At 37.3% G+C, this 23,168-nt stretch overlaps 1 protein-coding gene across 1 annotated transcript; it reads left to right on the top strand.

Annotated features, from left to right (window-relative positions):
• Positions 1–22,356: 22,356 nt before the first annotated feature.
• On the top strand, positions 22,357–22,875 carry LOC132162353 (uncharacterized). Its single transcript, XM_088511400.1, has one exon. The coding sequence runs from the start codon at positions 22,357–22,359 to the stop codon at positions 22,873–22,875; it is 519 nt and encodes a 172-aa protein (XP_088367526.1).
• The last annotated feature ends 293 nt before the right edge of the window (positions 22,876–23,168 follow it).

Below are 23,168 nucleotides of genomic sequence, written 5' to 3'. Positions count from 1 at the left end.
AACTAAGGGGGAGGTGGATCATGTCCACTACAGATGGGAGAAGAAGAAAGGGAACTAAAGTAAGTGGAAATGCAACCACAGTGAGCTTCGACCACGGCCCAATAAGCTACATAGTGAGTACAGAAGTTTGTACTTCGGTGAATTTTTCGAGCCATCCAAGTAGAGTATGCTGGGATGAGGGAGATAGAGTTTGAGATGAGGTCCGCTATTTTCCAGTCTTGAACAAAAGAGGGATGTTGAAGGGCCATGATGACCACTAGAGAGTCCCCTTCAACGATAAAATTCTGGAGCTTCAATTTGGATGCTAGGGAGGAAGCAAGATGGGTTGCCAGAGCCTCACCATAATTTGGATCACAGGGAGGGTTGATTTGTAAGACAGCCTTGATAATGAAACCATTTGAATCTCGGCAAACAACAGCTTGTGCAGAGTGATGATCTCTAATTGCAGTGTCAAAATTTATTTTGAAGGAACTAGCAACTAGAGGAGACCATTTTTCTTTGACTGGAAGGAGGTTGCACGCCAAGCATTGTGATGTTCTAGGGCTGTTTTTTTTAATGGAGCTAGCCATAACCAAAACATTTGGAATCAAACCATCATGAAGAGCTTTGTTTCTGTTAAACCATATAAGATCACAAAAAACACTAGCAAAAATCTGAAATAAGTGAGACTCAGCCGGGGGAATACCAAAAGAAGAATGAGGGGAGAGGATACCTTCAACCCATTGAGAAGGAGAGAGATTGGCCCAGACAAGTGAGTCTAGGGGCCAAAAAGAGGAACTCACCAAAGGTTTATTTTGTTAGATTTCCAGTTATTCCCAACAGAGAAAAGAAATCAATAATCTAATAATCAAGTTTTGTGGAACAATCCGACACAACTAATTAATGGTTGATTTTTACTGTCATGTCATCTCAAGTGTATGGTATTCGTATAACAGTTTATTAAATAACAAAACTCTTTAAGTGAAAGACATTGAATAGCGTGAATGAGGTTTTTCATAAATCAGAATTGTATGAAACAAAATGAAGGGGCGTGTGACTTTTCATCTTTCACATTTAACGTACCAATAAGAGCCAAATTGGTCTCGCAGTTTCATACTAAAAAGTCACTTTGAAGGCTCAATTTGCTTCGGGGTAAAATGCTTTATGAAAAGTCTCATATTTTTAAATATTTGGTGCAACAGAAAATAATAGTCAACAGAAAATTTTTTCGGTTTGACTAAAAAAACTTCTTTAATTTTCGTAAAATAGTTTCCTTTTTTTTAAAAAAAAAAAATCGTAAACAATTTTCCTAGTTTGAGATTTTCATTCTTGAATCACCGAACCATCGCCAGAACACCGTCGAATCGCCAATGGACCATTGCTGGAGCTCAAATTTTTAGATTATATATATATATATTTTAAACAAACATTATATTAATATTTGTATGTTTTATAAAAATTTATTTTTTATAGGTTAATATGATTGAATGAAATATAAAAAATATCTATTATTTTTCGTAGGCGTCAAATGCTGAAAAATGTTCAGCAAAAAACTTTTTCTTGAAAAATTATTTATCTGAAAACATTTAGGGTAAAGTCCATATAACCCTCTCAAACTACCACCCTAATGACAATTTACCCCCCAAACTATCAATTACAACAATTTACCCTCTAAACTACCAAAACAATGACAATGTACCCCCCATTGCTAGCAAAATGATGAAATTACCCCTATAGAATTTTCTATAAGACAAAAATACCCTTAAAAATTTGAAGAAAAAAAAATATATTTTTGTTTTTATTTTAGTAAGGGTAATTTCGTCATTTTATTAAAATTGGGGGTACATTGTCATTGTTTTGGTAGTATGGAGGGTAAATTGTCGCAATTAATAGTTTGGAGAATAGATTGTTATTGGGACGGTAGTTTGAGGGGGTTAAGTGGACTTTACCCAAACATTTAAATATATATCAATTATATAGCAATATGTATCATCCATAATAAATATATAATATACTATTACAATTATAAATATATAAAATATATATAAAAAAAAAAACTTAAAAAAAAAAAAAAACTAGAAGAGTGAGTGGTCGAACCACCCTCAAGGCCTTGGAAGTGGTTCGGCCACTCCCTCTTCCAGCTTTTTTCCTTTTAAAAAAATAGTTTTTAGTTTTAAATTTTTAGTTTATATTTTAAAATTTTAATAAGTGTAATAACGGGAATTAATTTTATATTTTTCCTGAAAATTAATCTACCAACTAATGTCCATTCCTTAATTCTATTTTCTATTAATGCACAAAATTTTCATTTTAGGGATTTAGGTCAAAATGTGTAAAAAAAAAAAAGGTTTTATTCTTGTGTCCTCATGGTAATAGTGTTGTTATTTGTTAATCATGCCATTAAGTTAACCCTATCAATCAATATAAAGTCTTAAAAATAATATAATTTTTTTATTCATAAGCTATGATGTGATTTATTCTCTAGTACTTTTCCATCCAAAAATAAACTTGTGCTTACTTTATTCTTATTTATCTACACCAAGTCTTAAATCTACCCTAGCAAAGAATTGGGGTTGCTACTCTCTCTCTCTCTCTCTCTCTGGGCTACTAATTGAACGAAGGAATGGCGTCTTCTAGAGTTTTCGGGGCTTTTATAATGAGATCCTCATGTTTTCCTAAGTTTTGAAAGCATTCTTTTCACATGCAGGTCTGACGCCAATCGATCACATTTTGGACCGATCAATTGGTGACTGTGGATAAGGAATCAATCGGTCACCATTTTGTAAATTCTAGTTTGAGGTTTCCCGCGATTCTAAGAAATTGTAGGGGCTTGCAATTCCAAATATCCTGACTGCTTATTCATAATGAACTATCTGGATTAAGTCACATTAGTCTTTTTAAAAATTCCAAGCCCACCCTTTATGGGCTTGGCTGACCACCCTTTTCATCCTCAAAGAGGTCATCATCCACCCAAGGAAGTTGGTTAGAGAATAGAGGTGAAAATGCGGTTACAGTTAGTGATTATTGGTTAAAATCACTAACCGTAATGGCCTAGGCAATTAGTAAAATTCACTAACCACCTTCGCTAATTGCTTAGACGGTTAACCGCTAAGGGTCTCTGCTAATCACCTAGGCGGTTAACCGGTAGTTAGAGGTTAATAACTTTAATAACTGCTATTCGCCTTTTAAAAGCAATTTTTTTTTTTTAAAAAAAAAAAACTAAACGACGTTATTTCTAGATTTTTATACATTTTTATATATATTTAAAATTTTAAACACAAAAACGACATCATATATATATATATATAAGTGGTTAGCGGTTTTGAAAAGAACCTAAAACCGTTAGCCGTAACCGCCTAGGTAGTTAGCAATTTTTGCTCACCGTCTTTAAAAACGGTTAGTGGTTAACTGTTACTGTGGTTAGCGGTTAATGGTTAACGAACGGTTATTAATTGCCCACCTTTTCACCGTTACATGTCAATCATCCTCCATAATTGCACTTTTAGTGAATTTTGTTCCACGAGAGATCGAGTCAAAATCAATGTTGAACTTGGGGTGGGGATAAGTTAAGAATTTTAATAAACCCTAAGGTCTATTGCACATCGCTAAAAAAAAAAATTGCTTAGATAACTAATCTGGTTCTGCAATTTTAAGTATCTTGTTAATAGTACCACATAGATTAAAGAAAGAAAGAAAGAAATTTGCTATATTTTTATCTAGATTGGAGATCCTTATACTTGAGGGTAAAATCTAACATAATAATTTTCAATGCAACCTATAGTGGAATAAAAGAAGGATGCTATAAATATTGGAGAAGAGAGAGAGCATTGTGATAAATAAAAAGCTTAATGTTGCAAAATTCTAAAATTTTTTATAGATGGAACTAATAATGATGGTGAATGGTGAAGGTTCAGTTGGTGATCAACTAGCCATGACATGGCAATATGATGATGTATCTTGAACAATTTTTTTTTTGTTTTCTTTCTTTTTTTTTTTTTTTAAAAAAAATTCATTAAAAGTGCAACCTGGTACGCACCTATAAATAGCTCCACTGTCGCCTGTCTCTTTGCCCTCACCTTCACATCCCCTTCCTCACTACTTTACCACCATCGCATGTCTCATTCCACCCTTGGCCCTCACATACACATCCACTGCCTAAGCATCACCACTCTCCTCTGTCTCATTCCATCCTTGGCCCTCACCTTCACATCCCCTGCCTCTGCCTCACTACTTTACCACCATCAATTGTTGCTAGTGTTGTCGTGATGGAACCTATGTATTTGTACAAAGGATGATGGATGAAGATGAAAAGAAATGAAAATTTGAGTTGAAAATGAAAAAAAAAAAAAAAAAAAAAAAAAAAAAAAACCTCAAGGTCTAGTTGAGATCTCAATATATGAAAATCTCAAAATCTCATTGCCCTCACCTTCACATTCTCATCCTCAGCCTCACCACTTTACCATCGTCCACCCTTGGCCCTCACCTTCACATCCTAAGCCTCAGCCTCACTACTTTACCATTGCCATTGTTCCAGTGTTGTTGTGATGAAAGGATATTCATTTATAAAAAACATGATGGATGAAGATGAAAAACCGGAATGTATTGTGGAAGAAATTTCTGGAATTGCCTTCGCTGTTGACTGAAATCCTTGGGCAACCGGATTGAGGAGGCGACAATGACTGCAATGTGTGGTGGTGTTACAATTCTTTTGGGATAAGTTCTGGAAATAAAAGGAAGAGAAATATAGAAGCTTTAAGGAAGAGGAGTACTTGAAGTCAGCAAAGGGGTAAGTGCGCAAGATAGGAGGAAAGTAAAGAACACGTCGGCAAATACTATTAAGAAATAGTTAGCACAACTAGCGTCCATTTGAAGTATAATAGGTTGGACTATGTTAGTTGGGCCGGTTGGCTTGTTATTAATGGGTCAACGTACGTGGGCTTTTGTTAGTTGGGTTGTTGTAATAGCTTAGAAATAATACTCTACAGGTAGGCTTATTTTATTAAGTCTTGTTTTGTATAAAAGGCCCAAAGCTTGCTAATTCATTCATTCAGACTTTTGTTCTCAATTGTAAGCTTAGAATTTGTTGTAGCTCTTAGTTGTAATCTGTAGAAAGGAGTTTGATCAAACTCGAATTGATCTGTAATTGAATTGCTCAAGTCTGAATAAATACTCTACAGAAGTTCATTCCATTTTCAATACGCTATTATCTCTCAAATTCTTCTTGAAATGCATTTGGAGTGTAACAAGTGGTATCAGAGCTCTTTCTTGGTACTGAGCTTGCTGAGGCACAACCACGGCTGATGGCACACGCATGAACCAGATGGCAGAGAGCATTTCTGCCTTGGAGAAAAATGTGGAAAAAAATGAGAAGGTGTTGGAGAAAGTCGAGAAACAGTTGGAGCAGAATGATCTCCGAGTGAAACAACAAGTTTCTGAGATCATGCAAGACAATGATTGGAAGTTTGAAGAATTAATGAAGAACGTGGCATACCTTACACAAGTTGTAGAGAAGGAGAAGGGTTCTCTGGGAGACAAACAAGGTGAGCCTTTAGTTTTGGAGGCAAGAGCAGCTGATAGAATCCAAATCCTAGAGCTTCCACAGGATGTTGGCAAGAACAAAGGAGGGCGCATTGAGGAAGGAGACATTCCTCGCAGCAGTGTACCTGAAGGTTGGCAGAAGAGACAACCTTTCACTCAACAAGTTCCTGAGGTTCCTCAGTTTGACACTGGGAGTAGAGAATGCAATGGAAAATTGGAAACTATGATCCCTTCATGCAAGAGGAGAGGCACGATCAGAGGTATCCACCAGAGTTCAATATGCAGAGGTATCAACAACCTACAAACCATCAAGGAAGGAGGTATTATCAAGATGATCGATTTGCTAAAGGTGAGTAGCAAGCAGATGATCAACTGGCTATCATAACAAGGTTAGTGAAAATTGATTTCTCTAAATTTGATGGTTGTGATGGGTGGATATATATATATGGCCAATAAGTTTTTCTATTATTATAGAACTCCATATAATCAAAGATTAGTGCTTGCATCTATTCATATGGAAGGTAAAGCCTTAGTATGGTACTAGGACATGTAAATGTGTGGTTTTTCACCTAATTGGAATGTGTTAGCTCAAGCCTTGCTGGAAAGGTTTGGTCCCTCAGCCTATGAGGATCCTAAGGAGTCTTTAACTAGATTAAAGCAACTGTCTAGTGTAGAGGAGTATAAGGAGAGGTTTGAAGCTTTTTCTAATAGAGTTAGAGGGATTGATGACCATAATATGCTTAGCTATTTTTTGAGTGGGTTAAATGATGAGATTCGCCTGCCTGTGAAAATGTTTAATCCACAATCAAAGAGCATGTATTGACTACTAGAAGGTTTAAGAGTTCAAACTGGAATTTTCCTAATTCCAGTTCTCTGATTTTTTTTTTTTTTTTTTGGGGGGGGGGGGGGGGGGGGGGTTCTAGCACTCAACAACAAACCATTCCTATTTAAAAAATATCTCAGTCTCAGATGGAGGAAAGGAGGAAGAAGGGGTTATGTTATAACTGTGACTTTAAATGGCATTATGGCCATAAGTGTCAAACCTCAAAATTGTTTTTGCTTGATTCTATTGAGTTGGTGGAGGGAAGTACTGAAGTGCAGGAGTAGGGAGAAGATCTTATGGAATTTAGTTATGATGAGACTTTACCTAAAATTTCATTGCATGCTATAATTGGTTGCCTTCATCCTAAAACTATGCGCATAGTGGGGTGGATAGGGATTCAAAGGATTGTGATCCTAATTGATAGTGGTAGTACCCATAACTTTGTAGATTCTGCAATCTGCAAGAAGACTCATTTGTTAATTCAGATGGAACAAAGGATTCGAGTGAGGGTAGCTAATGGGGAGGTAGTTGTTAGTGAAGGAAGCTATCTGAATGTCCATATACAATTGAGTGGATTTTCCTTTCTCACTGATACTTATGTGATTCCTTTGCGGCAAGTTGTGACATGGTTTTAGGTATTCAATGGTTAGTCACCTTAGGATTCATAACTTGGAATTTTAAGGTTTTAACCATGGAATTTACTATTGCTGAAGAGACTTTTTTGTTACAAGGTTTAGTTGCTCCAAACCTTTGGAGGAAACAGAGTTGTCTAAGATGAAGGAGAGGTATACCAAAGTGTTATTACTATAGTTGTTGGACAATGTAGTAGATACAAGTTTGGTGGAAGCAGGGTCCGAACTAGAAGCCTTGTTGAAAGAATTTGGTGATCTGTTTGAAGAACCAAAAGACTTGCCACCCTCTAGGTCACATGACCATGCAATTATGCTCAAAATTGGTTCTAGACCAGTTTGTGTGAGACCTTACAGATATCCTTACTTTCAAAAAAAAGAGATTGAAATGATTATTAAGGAGTTATTAGAATATGGAGTTTTTAAACCTTCTCAAAGCCCATTTGCATCTCCATTTTTGTTGGTGAGGAAAGCCGATGGATCATGGAGAATATGCATGGACTATAGAGCTCTAAACAATGAGACAATCAGGGATAAGTTTCCCACTCCTGTGATTGATGAATTGTTAGACGAGTTACATGGTTCTAGGGTTTATTCCAAGCTAGATTTGAGGTCTGGGTATCACCAAATCAGAGTTAAACTTGAAGATGTGCCTAAGACTGCTTTTAGGACTCATGAGGGACACTATGAGTTCCTGGTTATGCCCTTCAGGTTAAAAAAAGCTCCATCAACTCTCCAAAGTTTAATGAATGATATTTTAAGGCCGTATTTGAGAAAATTCATATTGGTGTTTTTTGATGACATTTTAGTGTATAGTCCTAGTTGCATACACATTTACAGCATTTGAAATTGACCTTAGAGGTCCTGAGATACAATCAACTTTTTGCCAAGAGGAGTTAATGCAGATTTGGATGTTCTAAAAATGATTATTTAGGGCATTTGATTTTTGCTGAAGGGGTGAAAGCTGATGGAAGGAAGCTAAGTGCTATGGTGGATTGGCCGAGACCTAAATCACTAAAGGCTTTGAGGGGATTCCTTGGCCTTACTGGTTACTATCACAAATTTGTCAAAGGATATGGCTCCATTACAACTCCTTTAATAGATTTGCTGAAGAAGAATGCCTTTCTTTGGAGTGAGTCAGCAGAGCAAGCTTTTCATGCCCTTAAAATTGCAGTAACTAATCCTCCAGTCTTGGTGCTGCCAGATTTCACTAAGCCTTTTGTAATTGAGAGTGATGCATTAGGAAGAGATATTGGGGCAGTTTCAATGCAGAATCAGAAACCAATAGCTTTTTTTCAACCAAGTTCTCAAAGGTAGATTTTTACTAATGTCTACTTATGAGAAAGAATTGGTGGCACTGGTGGCAGCAGTGAAGAAGTGGCAACCTTATGTTTTGGGCCATCCTTTAACCATCAAAATGGATCACCAAAGTTTGAAGTTTCTATTGGAACAGAAAATTGGAACTCCTATGCAACAGAGATGGGTTTCTAAGTTACTAGGTTATGACTTTATAGTAGAGTATAAGAAAGGTCAAGACAATAAAGTTGCTGATGCTCTTTCTTGAAGGAATGAGGAAGATGAGCCAATTGTGACCTTATTAGTAATTTTTTACCCTACTCTAGAGTGGTTGACAGAAGTAAAAGAAAGTTATCTAACTAATCTGTTATGCAAGCCCTTGTTCAGCAGGTTGAAGAAGGGCTGCTAAATAACACAAAATTCTCTCTTAGGCAGGGAGTTCTCCTATTATAAGAAGAGATTGTATATTGGGGAGACTCTAAAAGACAAAGTTTGACACTTTGTTCATGCTAGTCCTCTTGCAGGTCATGCATGGTATGATATGACTATGCATAGGGCTAGGAACGATTTTTTTTTGGCCAAGGATGAAAACTGATGTTAAGAAGTACATCTGGGAATGTGATATCTGTCAAAGAGTGAATGCAAAAAATCTTTCTCCTGCAGGCTTGTCACAGCCTTTACCTATCCCTGAGAGACCTTGGCTTAGTATCTTTATGAATTTTATAGAGGGACTACCTTTATCATAAGGGAACAATGTGATTTGGGTTGTGGTGGATAGGTTAACAAAATTTGCCCATTTCTTACCTTTGAAACATCCTTACATTGCAGACAAACTAGCTCAATTCTTTATGCATCAGCTGTTTAATCCATGGGATGCCTCAGTCTATTATTTCAGACAAGGATTCCACTTTTACTAGCAAATTTTGGACTGAAATTTTCAAGATGGAGGGTGTTCCTAGCATTTAGTATGGTTTACTATCCCCAGTCTAATGGGCAGACTGAAGCAGTGAATAAGTATGTGGAAAATTATTTGAGGTGCATGGTTTCTAATAAACCAAATGAGTGGGTGAGTTGGTTGCCACTGGCTTAGTATTGCTACAATACTTCTTTCCATCACTCTACAAGAGTGACACCATTTGAGGCCATGTTTGGATGCTTACCTCCCCCGCTGCTTACCTACATGCCGAGGAATACTATGGTAGCTTATGTTGAGAATCAGCTCCAGCATCGGGATCAAGTGTTGCAGCTTTTGAAGGAGAATTTACAGAAGAGTCAAAACAGGATGAAAAGATATGCTGATTTAAAGCACACTAAAAGGGAATATAAGGAAGGGGATTGGTCTACTTAAGATTACAACCTTATTGACAAGTTTTTGTTGCTTGGTGTAGGAACTTGAAGCTCTCCCCTCGTTTCTATGGACCTTTTCTGGTTTTGTCAAAAGTGGGTTTAGTAGCTTATAAATTGGACTTGTCACTTGGATCTTTAATACATCTATGCTTCCAGGTTTCCCAATTGAAGCTCAAGTTAGGAAGAGTTGTGGTTACAATTACCCACTTACCTCTAGTGATCCAACCTGAGCTTGAGGAGATTTTGGATCGTCGTTTGAGGAAGGTTCATAATTAAGTTGTGGTTGAGCTGCTGCTTCGTTGGCAAGGTCAAAACCCTGAAGAAGCTGCTTGGGTGGTTTTTCGTAAGTTGAAATCATCTTACCCACACCTTGTGGGCAAGGTGTTTTGAAGAGAGGGGGTATTTGTTATCGTTCTTTTGGGCTAAGTTCTAGAAATAAAAGGAAGAGAGCTTAGGAGCTTTAAGGAAGAGGAGTACTTGAAGTTAGCAAAGTGGTACGTGCGCAAGACAGGAGGAAAGTAAAGAACACGTGGGCAAATACTGTTAAGAAACAGTTAGCACAGTTGGTGTCCATTTGAAGTATAACATGCTGAACTTTATTAGTTGGGCTGGTTTGTTTGTTATTAATGGGTCAACGCACGTGGGCTTTTGTTAGTTGGGTTGTTGTAACAACTTAGAAATAATACTCTACGGGTGGGCTTATTTTATTAAGTCTTGTTTTTTATAAAAGGCCCAAAGCCTACTAATTCATTCATTCAGACTTTTGTTCTCAATTGTAAGCTTAGAATTTGTTGTAGCTCTTAGCTTAGCTGTAATTTGTAGAAAGCAGTATGATCAAACTCGAATTGATTTGTAATTGAATTGCTCAAGTCTGAATAAATACTCTACAGAAGTTCATTCCATTTTCAATACAGTATTATCTCTCAAATTCTTCTGGAAATGCATTTGGAGTGTAACAGGTGGAAGAAGTTTCTAGAATTGCCTTCGTTGTCGACCGAAATCCTTCGGCGACTGGATAGAGGAGGCAATGTCGTACTCCGATAGCTTTCGACGGACACCAGATTGCGGCGCCTAGATTGAATGGACACAAACCACAGCTTATGCAGGAACACCTATCTGAAGAAGTTGCCGCTGAGGTCGAGTGTGCGACCAAATTGATCAAAAGGCAACTTACTCCGGCAAGTACGAAAATAGCGGTTGGCCGAGACCGTATCGCAGCACTCGAAACAAAGGTGAAATTTGACTTAATCGTTTTACCAACTCTACTTTGCGTTTTTTATGCACTATTCTAAATAAATGCTTGGTCAAAGCTGGCCTGAGTTTGACAGTTGGTAGTTAGGAGTTTTGACTATGGGAACTAGGTCTTCCAAAGGATTTTAGCCGGTTCCTACGGTTTAGTTCCTAGGTTTCGTTTACGGTTGACTAGTCTATTGTAAATAGATTGGCCCGAGCCGGTTTAGAAAGGATTTTATCAGGTTCCTCCAGTTTACTTCCTATATTTTGTTTACCGGTCTCTTGTAAATAAATTGGACTTGGTTTAGAAAGGTTTCTTGCATTTTGTTCCTATATTGTATCCGGTCCGAATTTGTAAAGATACCAAATTATCATATAATAAATAAGGGTTAAATACATTTTTACTCCATGGTTTAACTATTTTATTTTAATTTACCTTGATTTTGTTTTAACGTTTTATATCGTAAATAGTACCTCAAAAATGGTTAAAGCAGATAAAAAAAAAGAAGAAGACAAATGTCTGATACCTCGTTAAAAACTTAAATAAATAAATAAAACTAAAATTATTAAAAGCATTAAAAAAACTTAAAAATAAAATAAATTGAAAACAAATGGTGGCTGACCATCTCCAACTTGCTAAACGGGGGTAGTCGAAACCACCCTATGTCCCATGGGGTGGTTTAACCCCAAATTGGCTGGAGGTCGCTCAAGCCACTCTTTTTCTTTTTTTAATCTTTTTAATAATTTTAATTTTTAATGAGGTATAGGAACTCATGTCAATTTTTGAACATATTTACTTGGATTTCCTTCAATTTCTGAATGTGAGTTGGACGTAAGTACCATCTCTACTTTTAGCAATAAGTAAGGTATCATCTACGATAAGAATTGAAACATAGGTGAAAAAAAAATATAACGTTGTTAAATCACAAGGGTCAAAGGTATTTTTAACCATATATATATATATTGACTGAATTTTCATCATATACAAATTCTTTCTGTGTTAATCACTTTTTTAGTATTCATGGTTTAATGACTTTATTTTTGCCCAAGTAAGTTTCAATTTGCATCGTGATATGGTACATTGCTTAAGGCTAAAAACAAAGATACTATCTATGCCAACCCAATCAAAAACTGTCACGTGGCTATATTCCTCATTAAAAATTTAAAAAACTAATTAAAATTTTAAAAAATATATAAAATTAATAGAAAATTAAAAAAACTAAAAAAAAAATAGGGAAAATATATTATAAGTCCCTAAGTCAACGCGCTAAAATTAAAAACTCAATAGGTTTTTATTTTCGACAATTTACTCCCCGGGTCAATCGAAACTACAATAAACTCCATACCGTCAATTTTTGTTAACTGCCGTCATTTTTATTTAAACCAACCGTTTCACTTAAGTCTACTTCAGTCGATTTTTTGTATCCTACATGTCCACATTGGACACGTAGGATCAAAACTCACCATTTTGGACCATCCAAAACGGTGAGTTTTGGCTTAAACTTGAGGGCTTATTTTTCTGAAACCCCCAATTCCAAAGAACATGACCCAGATCGTGAAACCACCAAGCCACCTCAAGCGCAGAACCCACCGGCGACAGTACCCACCGACGCAACCACTTAGTCTGGCGTTAGTTCTTGGCTAGGGTTCCATGAAATCTGAAAATTTTGATTCAAAAAATTTTGGTTCGACGAAGGTATTTTCTGGAATTTGTTTGTTGATTTTGTTGATTGAAAGAAATTGAAGCCTTTTATAGTAGTTTTAGGAATCTTTTTGTTGTTCATGGTTTCTGGTGGTGTGTTACTTACTAATCTATGTAGTGAGTTACTAGACTGGAGATTGTGAAATCATGTTTATTGCTAATATTCTATAAATTTGGTTTTAATTTGATGATTTAGTTGCAAATCTTAATGAAGAATGATAGAGGGGCATGCAATCATATTTTGCCGGATTTATTGGTTCTAGAGTCATAGTTGATAGAACTGCTTGGCTCTTTGGTTTTTCATGTGCTTCAAAGGTTGGTCAAGGGGGATTTTTTCCTCTGTATAACTATTTATTTTTTTTGCTTCTCTACTCAAATGGTGGATTTCCGAGGACATGAAAATAGGAATTGTTTGTTGCATAGTTTACGCCAGTTTCATCATTCTACAATTGAGCAGTATGTATATACGTGGTTGGATGTTAAGGCTAAGTTCTTCCTATTGCATGTTTGATTACACTGCATATTTACATGTTTGTAGGGAGCCGCATATGCTCATATACCATCTCTAGCTACTACACTAACAACTTAGTTCTCATATTTCTGATTATTAGGAGCAAACTATTTCTGCAGGGGAATCACATTTTAAGCAATGTGATTATCTTTTGTAATCCTTGTACATTTTTTTCCTAGTATTGTTTAGAGTTACAAATTGAAGTAAGAATAATTTTTTGGCAAGCTTGATTTAATTTTTCTTTTATGAGGTTGATTATTCTCTCACATGTCAGTTATATATTGTTAGATTCATATAATAAGATGAACAAGAGGAAGAAAAATTTCGAGGAAGGAGACAATGAAAGCAAATTCTACGATGGGAAGATGAAAAAGGTTCGTGAATTTTATTTAGTGAAACCCATAAGGGAACTGTGATTACTTCTAATAATTGTGGGTTTCATTGTAGAATGAACAGTCAATGTCGTCGGCATCTATAATATCATCGATCAAAGAGGATATGGAACCTGTGCAGTGTAGGTGCGGCCTTATAACCCCAATTATAACATCCACGACTATAAAAAATCCTGGGAGGCGATTCTATGAGTGTGCTATGTATGACTATAAGAAGGTATTTGAATTTGGCTAATCTGGTGTTGAGAAATGGTTGTTACTTTGTGCTTGTTTGTAATTATCAATTTTTTTGTGTAATGACAGAAAGTTGGACAATGTTGTTTTTTCCAATGGTATGACGAAGAAACCTGTGCTCGTAGAAGGGAGGTCCTACCTGGGCTGTATAAACAAGTTAATTCTCTGAAGGGTGAAGTGTCATCACTTAGGGGCAGACTGAGGATCCAAACATATATGTTGGTTTTCTTGTTGGTGATTTGTGTACTGCTAATTTGTCTAGGGTTGATGGGGCATTGAGGCATGGGAAGGAGGCAATTAGATTATTATGAATGGAATAGAATATCTATTTTGTTGTTGTCAAGGATATTGTTAACTGAGCTATGTTGTCCACAACAATATATGGTTCTGGCTTCTATGATCTTTGAAATATTGCTGGTAACCATATTGCATTGGTAATTATTAAATGTTCTTGTGCATCCTTCATTTTTGGTTAAGTTAATTGTAATTGATAATCTACCATTATCTGTGACCAAAATGTGCATTACTTTTGTTGACCCTTGCAGAAACAACTATTTTCATGTATTGAAGGTGGGCTGATTACTTTTATGAAACAACTATTTTCAGAAATAACTATTTTTATGCATTACTTTTATTCTTATGCGGCAATTTATGATTATTTGTATGCTGCTCTTAAGTTTGAAATATTCAATCCTACAGTAGAATTTGCAGGCAGAATTGGCATATTCAGTCCTCTAATACAATCTGGAATTGCTAATTGCCATGACCAAATTCCAAAATTTAATTCAATAACCAACAATGCAAGTTTAATGCTTCATGAACAACAATCAAGTGAACAAGCAAAGAGGGTCCCAAAATTAATCCCCCAAATGTTTTTTATATTACAAACAAAAAACCAAAAAAAGCCAACATAAAACATAGCTAACATAATTATGAAATGGGTATGTGGGAAAAAGGCAAAAGGAAGAGATTTGGTAAGTAGGGAATGTGATCATTGTGTGACACTACTTCCTCGGCTTCTTAGTGCACGTGTAGCCCTACGTGTACTACCATGATGTGATGATTCTACTGCTGCTTCCGCCTGTGGTTCATGTTGGGATCCAAAGAATGCGTTAACAAAAAACAAAAAAAGAAAAAAAGAAAAAATTAATGGAAATCATTGTGAAATATTACTTTCTTAAGCACAGGTATATGATTGTGTACACTAAAAAGTATCAGTTTTACCTGTGACTGAGTAGCCCTACGTATACGAACACTTGGCTGTGATGACCCGTGGGCTTCTGCTTCTGCCTACGGTTCATGTTGGGACCCAAAGAATGCGTTAAAAAAGAAAAAAGAAAATGGAAATTATTGTGAAATATTACTTTCTTAAGCACAAGTATATGAGATGTGTAGACTAAAAAGTATCGGTTTTACCAATGACTGAGTAGCCTTACGTGTACGAACACTTGGCTGTGATGACCCGTGGGCTTCTGCTTTTGCATGGGGTTGAGCTTGTGATCCCTACAAAATAATTTAACCAGACATTAAGACAAATACCAACAATAATTATTAGGGTTAAATACTTAATACCCCCTTGGGGTTTGATAACTTTATTTTTTTTTCCCTGGGTTTGGTTTTTATCACAGGAGGTCTCTGTGGTTTTGATAAATGACAAAGTTAGTCCCTCCGTCAGTTGACGTAACGGAATCCCACGTGGACCAATCAGACATTGACACGTGGCACATACTTAATTTTTTTTTTAAAATTAAAAAAAAAAATGTTTTTTTTTTAAAAAAAAAAAGAAAAGGAAAAAAAAATTGGGGGTGGCTCTTGGCCCCCCAACCATCGTTGGGGGTGGTTTCAACCACCCCCTAGGCTCCATGGGGGTGGCTGAGCCACCCCCAGCACCCACTGGGGGTGGTTTCGGCCACCTCCTTGGGCACCAAGGGGGTGGCTCAGCCACACCGTTGGAGCCTAGGGGGTGGCCGAAACCACCCCCAACCACCATTGGGGGTGGTTTCAGGCACCCCCTAGGCTCCATGGGGGTGGCTGAGCCACCCCCTGCACCCTCTGGGGGTGGTTTTGGCCACCCCCAAATGGCCAAGGGGATGGCTCTGCCACCCCCAATTTTTTTTCCTTTTTTTTTTTTGTTAAATACATTTTTTTATTTAAAAAATTAAGTAGGTGCCACATGTCAATATCTGATTGGTCCACGTGAAATTCTGTTAGGTCAACTAACGGTCAACTGACGAAGGGACTAACTTGGTTATTTTTCAAAACCACAGGGACTTCCTGTGATAAAAATCAAACCATAGGGGGAAAAAATAAAGTTATCAAACCCCAGGGGGGTATTAAGTATTTAACCCTAATTATTATATTATTGAAATAAATACTAAGTTAACAAATTTGGTATATGAACATTGTGTTGTAAAATGTCTTTGTTTTACTTGTGCTTAAGCAGCATCATTTTCGGCTTATATTTCTTCGATTTCCACTTCTTCCAAACCGGATTCAAAGGTAAATGACAACCTTTGTAATTATGCCAAAAACCCCTACAATTTCCACTATGGGTTAGTTTGTAGGGATTAATCGGCTCATTTACAGTTTTTTTCCTAGCAATCTTTGGTTTACCAGGAGCCCTTCTATTGATAGGTGGCAGGATTTCATCGCATGGATCATCAGCTGGCCATGTCTGTGGACCTTCCATGCCATAAATTCGAGCTGCATATCCTTGCATGTACTTGTCCATCTTGCAATAATCATGCAAATAATCCTTCGGTTTTTGTTTATGCATGTAAATTGCAGCACAAGCATGTGAGCAAGGGATCCCACTCACCTGCCATCTTTCACATGTGCACGTGTGATGATCTAACCGGACTAAAAGCCGTGCATCATACACGTGGTCGATCTCAAACTCTAATTCATTCTGCCATCGACCATTATAATTTTTTGCATCACTTTTTGACCTCTCCAATCTTTTCTGGATCTTTGGGCATATTATGTATTGCGTCAATTGGATTCCATTCTTTTTTTGCTGGAAGCGTGCCATTATCTGCAGATGAATGTCTTCAACAATAGTCAGTATAGGGTTACTCCTAGCTTCTTTAATCCAAGCATTAAAGCTCTCAGCCAAGCTATTTAACATTGTCCTCTTCGTCTTGCAAAACAGGTTGAGCAACCCGTGTTGTTCTTCTTATTCTATTTATTGGAAAAAACAAAAATAAAAACAAAAACAAAAACAAAAACAAAAACAAAAACAAAAGGATCAACAACTACAACAATTCACAAATGAGCAACAACAACAAACATTATTACTAATACTTTAAATTTACTCTAGACAAATTCTAATAGAATGATTGATTTGTCACAAATCTAAAATGCAGGAGCAACAATTCCCATACAAATAATAAGTGTGAAAACATAATGTTATTTGCTATGTGATCTAACTTTAGGCTATGCTTTTATGAGTTATTTTTATGTGAGGTGAATATTATTTTAAAAAATAAAAAATAAAAAAGAATTCGACTCAAGTATGTACCTCCTCGGCTGGTGGTCGGTTGCTTGCTTGCTTTCTTGGATGGCGTAACAGAACGGGCAGCCATAGTTTTAACCCATGGGCTTTTGAAATGTCTTGATTGAGAATTTTCACATTCTCCAGCTTGTCCTTCTACATCTCCATCTTCACGAGCAGCATTAGGTATGTCATCCATCCCTAAAAGAAACAATCAAAAATTTTGATAGTCATTCGTGGAAGGCTAAGTGCTCTCATGGTATATTATTTGAAAAAAGAAACGAAAAAGAATCCGACTCAAATTGTATGTACCTCCTCAGCTGGTGGTCGGTTGCTTGCTTGCTTTCTTGGATAGCTTAAAAGTACAGGCAGCCCTAGGTATTTCATCCACCCCACCACCACCTTCTCCATCTTGTCCTTTAGGAGCTTGAAGAAATAAATGCTCCTCTATCATTACAGCATCGTCCACCATATGTTCAACATATAAATGAACATCTTTTGACGTGTAATCAGACACAATGTTAAAAAAATCTACAACGTTAGCATCACTATTTAAAGGTATCACTTGATTATGTGGATTGTCACCAACGTTATACCAACATCTAACGTCGCTCTTGTATCTTAACTTACGAACCAACTCTTTTACTTCTCACAGACTGAAATAGTCAACATCATAGTCTTTCACTTGATGGACGTCGCCACCAACGTATGTAAATGGGGTATGGGTAATTGTCCCACTGTGGTGTATGATTATATTGACAACCATATCTGTAAACATATGAAAGAGTGTAAGAAAAAAATATTTGTCCATACAAGAAAACACGACAAAACAATAAAATCTAGCTATTGCATGAAATATGTAAATGATCCAATATATATATATATATATATATATATATATATATAATTGAAACCTATTCAGACTAAGAATTAAACGTGCATGTTTTGGACTCAAGATACCCAAATTATGCTGATTTTGGATGTTAGATTGACATAATTGGCAACCATTCATTTGGGAAAAAAGGACAAAACATAATAATAATAATAATAAACATTAAACTTTTGCACATGCATGTTATATGTGGAAAGTGCAATTTCCACCCATTATTATATGTGGAAAGATCAACAAAGGCATACAATAGAGTCATAAATATGACTAATGGGACTATTTCACCCATTTCCATAGTTAGTTAAATAAGCACGTGTAGTATGTAATGCAATAAAGTTACATTTCCAAAAGCGAGTATGTTTAAACTCAAAACATTGTATGGATCTTAGTCTGGACATTACACAAGCATCAACCCAAGTCGTCCGTTTGGGAGAGATTTATTATTTGGATTATGGGGATCTCATTTTGTGTTGAGATGGATGCATTTGACTAAATTGTATCTCATGAGGGTTTCAGCCTTGCTTATGTCCTAGGATTCTCCTCTTCACATGGCCTAGTAATTATGCAGTTTATTACATATTACGTAAAATTAGTGAAGTACCAATGTTCAGTATAATAGCATTACATGGGTATGTGGGTCGATAACTGTGAAATGTCTGATATTAAATATGTAATCAGGTGTCTACTGGTCAACATATGTTTCTTTTATGATAAATTATAACATATCCAATAAGAAAACAGAAAGGCAGGAGCCAGTTACACGGGTATTATACAGGGAAAGCCTCACTCAAATGAAAATAAAAGATAAATTAAATACCAAATTTGACTTTTCAAAATTCAGAACATTCATACACTTTTAGTTTAAGCACGGTGAGTTGTATATTGAATGAAATGAAGCCCCACAGAAAAAATTGGTAGAATGCCTTCTGCCTAATATGACAAAACAATAAAGGGACTATCTGCCACTAAACTTAAAAAATAATTGTTTCATTCCAGGACCACAACCAATGTGGACCACACCCACTGCCAATTCATAACAATAAAGTTGGCTCAAAAGTGCAATAAATTATACACAATATTCTAATACAAGCTCTCAATAAAGTATATAGAAATCCAACACATGTTCGACAAAAAGCATGGGATGGGCTTTCGACAAGAAGCTTCCAATACAACAAAAAGATTCCTAAAACTACTATAAAAGGCTTCCATTTCTTTCAATCAACAAAACCCACAAGCAAATTCCAAAAAATACCTTTGTCGAACCAAAATGTTTTGAATCAAAATTTTCAGATTTCACGGAACCCTAGCCGGAGAACTAACGCCGGATTGAGTGGTTGGGCCGGTGGGTACTATCGCCAGTGGGTTCTGCGTCGGTGGGTTCTGCGCTTGAGGTGGCTTGGTGGTTTCACGATCTGGATCGTGTTCTTTGGAATTGGGGGTTTCAAAAAAATAAACCCTCAAGTTTAAGCCAAAACTCACCGTTTTGGATGGTCCAAAACAGTGAGTTTTGATCCTACGTGTCCATATTGGACACGTAGGATACAAAAAATCGATTGAAGTGGACTTAAGTTAAACGGTTTGTTTAAACAAAAATAACAGCAATTAACAAAAATTGACGGTAGGGAGTTTATTGTAGTTTCGATTGACCCAGGGAGTAAATTGTGGAAAAAAGAAAAACCTAGGTAGTTTTTAATTTTGGCGCGTTGACTTAGGGACTTATAATATATTTTCCCAAAAAAAATTAAACAAAATTTGCCTGGAGTAATTTTAAATATTAAAAATTTAATTATTATTATTATTATTATTTTACGTTTAGTTGGTGACGTGAGTACCCCTAATGGTTTGGGTTGTTGTGCAACACCCTTGATTGCTTGGGAGTGGTGCAATCACCCTCAAGGTTTGCGTGCACAGGTGGTGGGGGTGGCTAATCACTCCTTCACCTCCAATCGAGTGTCAAACACTCCTCAAGGGGGTGACTGACCACCTTCAGGAGTGGCTTGGCCACACCTATTCTATTTTTTAAAGGTTTATGCATCTCAATCCAAGTTGTAGTTTTAATGAATGCCCTGGATCATTACCGGAAAAAATTGCAGGGACCTCAATTCGCAAAAATGAATGGCATGTATCTTTGAAATTCCAGTCCCTTCAATCCCTTAGAATTGCAAGGCACCTGAATCCGTAGACCCTAAGCTCTTGTAATCGACGTTGAAATTTGAGATTAATTTATAAATGACTTGCTACACACAATGCTGAGAGAATTTTCTTTTGAACCTACATTTGAAGGGAAAATCTTGACTCTCCTTTTATAATCTTCTGTAAGGCCTGTTCAGATCATTAAGGAGGTGCTTAAGGAGTTTTCTCATATCTAAGGCTTATTTGCTAATCCTAATAAGAGTTCTATATTTTGTACCGCAACTATACAACAAGTCAAGAAGCAGATCTTTGAGTGCTTGCTAGGGCTGGGCGAAAACCCGCCCAACCTGCCCGCCCCGCCCCGATCTGCCCAAACCCGCACCAGTTTTTAGTGTATTTTTTGTGAATACAGGTTGGAAAATGTCCAACCCGTGCAGGTCGAGTCGGTTAGCAGGTACAAATTTTTAAAAGAGGCGCGTACTTGACCCGACCTGCCCCGCACATATACTTAAAAGTTAAAACCCTAGATTTCCTAATGTTTTTCCTCACCTTTCCTCTCATTTTTTCACACAGACACAGCCGTGACTCTCCACTCTCCAGACCAAGTGGCCAGCGCCTCTCTCACCCTCACTGTCTCTCAGTTTCCTCTCCCGGCACCGCTCCTCTCTCACTCTTGCCGGCGGCTCTTGAACTGTTGAACCATACCGCTCCTCTCTCTCTCTCTCTCTCTCACAGTCGTGCCGATCTCAAGGTTTTTCTCTCATCTATCTCTCTCTTTCTCTCTCTCTCTAGGAAGTGAACTAACGTTCTCTCTCTCTACCCCTCTTGGCTCTCACAGATTTGATTCACACAAAAAAATCCAACCATATATTTTACGAAAATTGTAAACAATACAAAACAATGAATTCATGATGGGTTTTAGTCCAAATCCAGTTTTTTTAAAAAAATTACAAAAACCAGTTTTTTAAAAAAATTACCAAAAACTAGGATTTAAATTTGAAATTGATGCCCATTAAAAATACCCGACCCGCCCGACCAACCCGCCCGGTCCTACTCGAAACCCGGCGGTTTTAGTGCCTTCAATCCGGGTAACTGGTAGGGATTTACCAAACCCGTTGGGCACAGGTCGGGTGGCAAAAAAAGCCAAACCCTCCCCGAACCAACCCGTGCCCAGCCCTAGTGCTTGCAGTTTAAAGAAGGCAAGCAATATATCCTACATCCACACATCAAAGCCTTAAAGGCTACATCTTTCCTTTTATTGAGTTATGAATACATAAGAAGGTCTCTCTATTTATAGAGAGGACATGACAAATGTGTTTCATGCTATTAGCAATGTGGGAAAAACATAAGAAGCTTATTTATATAAGTTAATGATTGAAGCCTCTCCATACTTAAGTAATGTGGCACAAGCCCACATATTCTCTAACATTGGAGTCTTTATGATTTCAAGAAAATTTACTTCTTTTAACTGTGGGTATTATTTATTTTTTTGAGCTAAAGGGCCGGAGGGGGAGACCAACTGTGGCTACTCTAGCTGGGCGTTACCAAGAGAGCATCTACCCCTGAGAATTGCTTAGGAGGGGCCTAGACTTTGGATTTTTTTTAAAGATTTTATCGTTGCTCCAAATGCTCATGAGAGTCCACGTGCGAAGTTCTCCATAGTCCACCTGTTTCCCAAAAAATTGTTAGTCAAGAAGTGGTGCTAATGAATGCTCATAAAGAGCAGGAGAATTTTGCCACAGAGGAGGCTAGTATGGAGCACGTGTCTATGGCAAGTAAACAATCCCAAAACCATATGCATGCAGAGAACGTTGAAATAGCTGTGGATGTGATGGACTTGGATTGTGGAGGAACAACGGAAGCTACACGGAAGGGGGGGTCCAGTGTGAGAACTTGGAAGAAGCAGGCTTGGTCCAGGAAGGTCTCAGGGGAAACAGGAGTTATGGGTCCCCCAACTGGGCATAAACGAAAGACTATATGAGGAAAGATAGATGAGTTGAGGGATAGCAAAGGCAAGATTGCAGAGAGGGAGACAATTTCATAAAAGAACGCCTTGATAGAGCTGTGGCCAATTAGGGATGGTGTGAAGGGCATCAACTAGCGCAGGTTTGGGTCCTTGCAAGCAGATCTTTTGACCACAAGCCCATTAATTTGCGCATGGGAGAGGAGGAGGTGGACCTCACTGCTTATTCCAAGAAATTTAAGATTGAAGCCTCTTGGATGGTGGATGAGCAATATAAGCATATAGTGGAAGAACCTTGGGGGAGTGGCAGGTTGGGGGGCACCAAGATGCAGCTAGTTCGGCAGAAGTTCGCTAGTTGCCAGTCCAATCTGTCCAGTTGGAGTTCACAAAAATTTGGTGATGCAGCCAAGAAGATAAAACAGAAAACTAAGCAATTGGAGCTATTGCAAAGGGACGAGAGGCCTGAAAATTGGGAGGTGATTAAAGTGTTGCAGTCGGAGATTGACTTTATAATGGTACAGGAGGATATCAAAAGGAAGCAGAGAGCAAAACAAAATTGGTATCAACATGGCGACCGTAACACCCCTTTCTTTCATGCTTGGGCGAATCATAGAAGAAAGATCAATCATATCAAGCAGATTGTGGACGAGTCTGGAACAATGTGGAAAAAGCCAAAGGAGATTGGGGCCACCTTTGTGAAGTACTACACATAATTGTTTACAACTAGAGGAGCTCAAGAAGTGCACAAGTGCTTGGGGGGCCTAGATGTCCGAGTGATGGAAGTGATGAATGCCGAACGCATAAGTACTTTTATGGTGGCCAAAGTGGAGCTTGCACTAAACCAGATGCACCCATTGAAGTCGCCAGGTCCGGATGGTTTCTCTGCCTATTTTTATCAAAATTCTTGGTCAACAGTGCGAGGAGAGGTATGTCATGCAGTGCTTGATTTTCTTAATTATGACGTTTTTATGCTGACATAAATTCCACTAATATAGCTCTTATCCCA

Source organism: Corylus avellana, chromosome 10 (assembly GCF_965113065.1).
Source record: "Corylus avellana chromosome 10, dhCorAvel1.hap1.2, whole genome shotgun sequence".
NCBI classification, from domain to species: Eukaryota; Viridiplantae; Streptophyta; class Magnoliopsida; order Fagales; family Betulaceae; genus Corylus; species Corylus avellana.
Note: the sequence above shows the minus strand (reverse complement) of the source record. Positions and strands in the feature narration are given on the sequence as shown.

Coding starts and splice junctions, on each gene's coding strand:
- LOC132162353 (XM_088511400.1), top strand. CDS start 22,357: ATGGGAGAGGAGGAGGTGGACCTCACTGCTTATTCCAAGAAATTTAAG.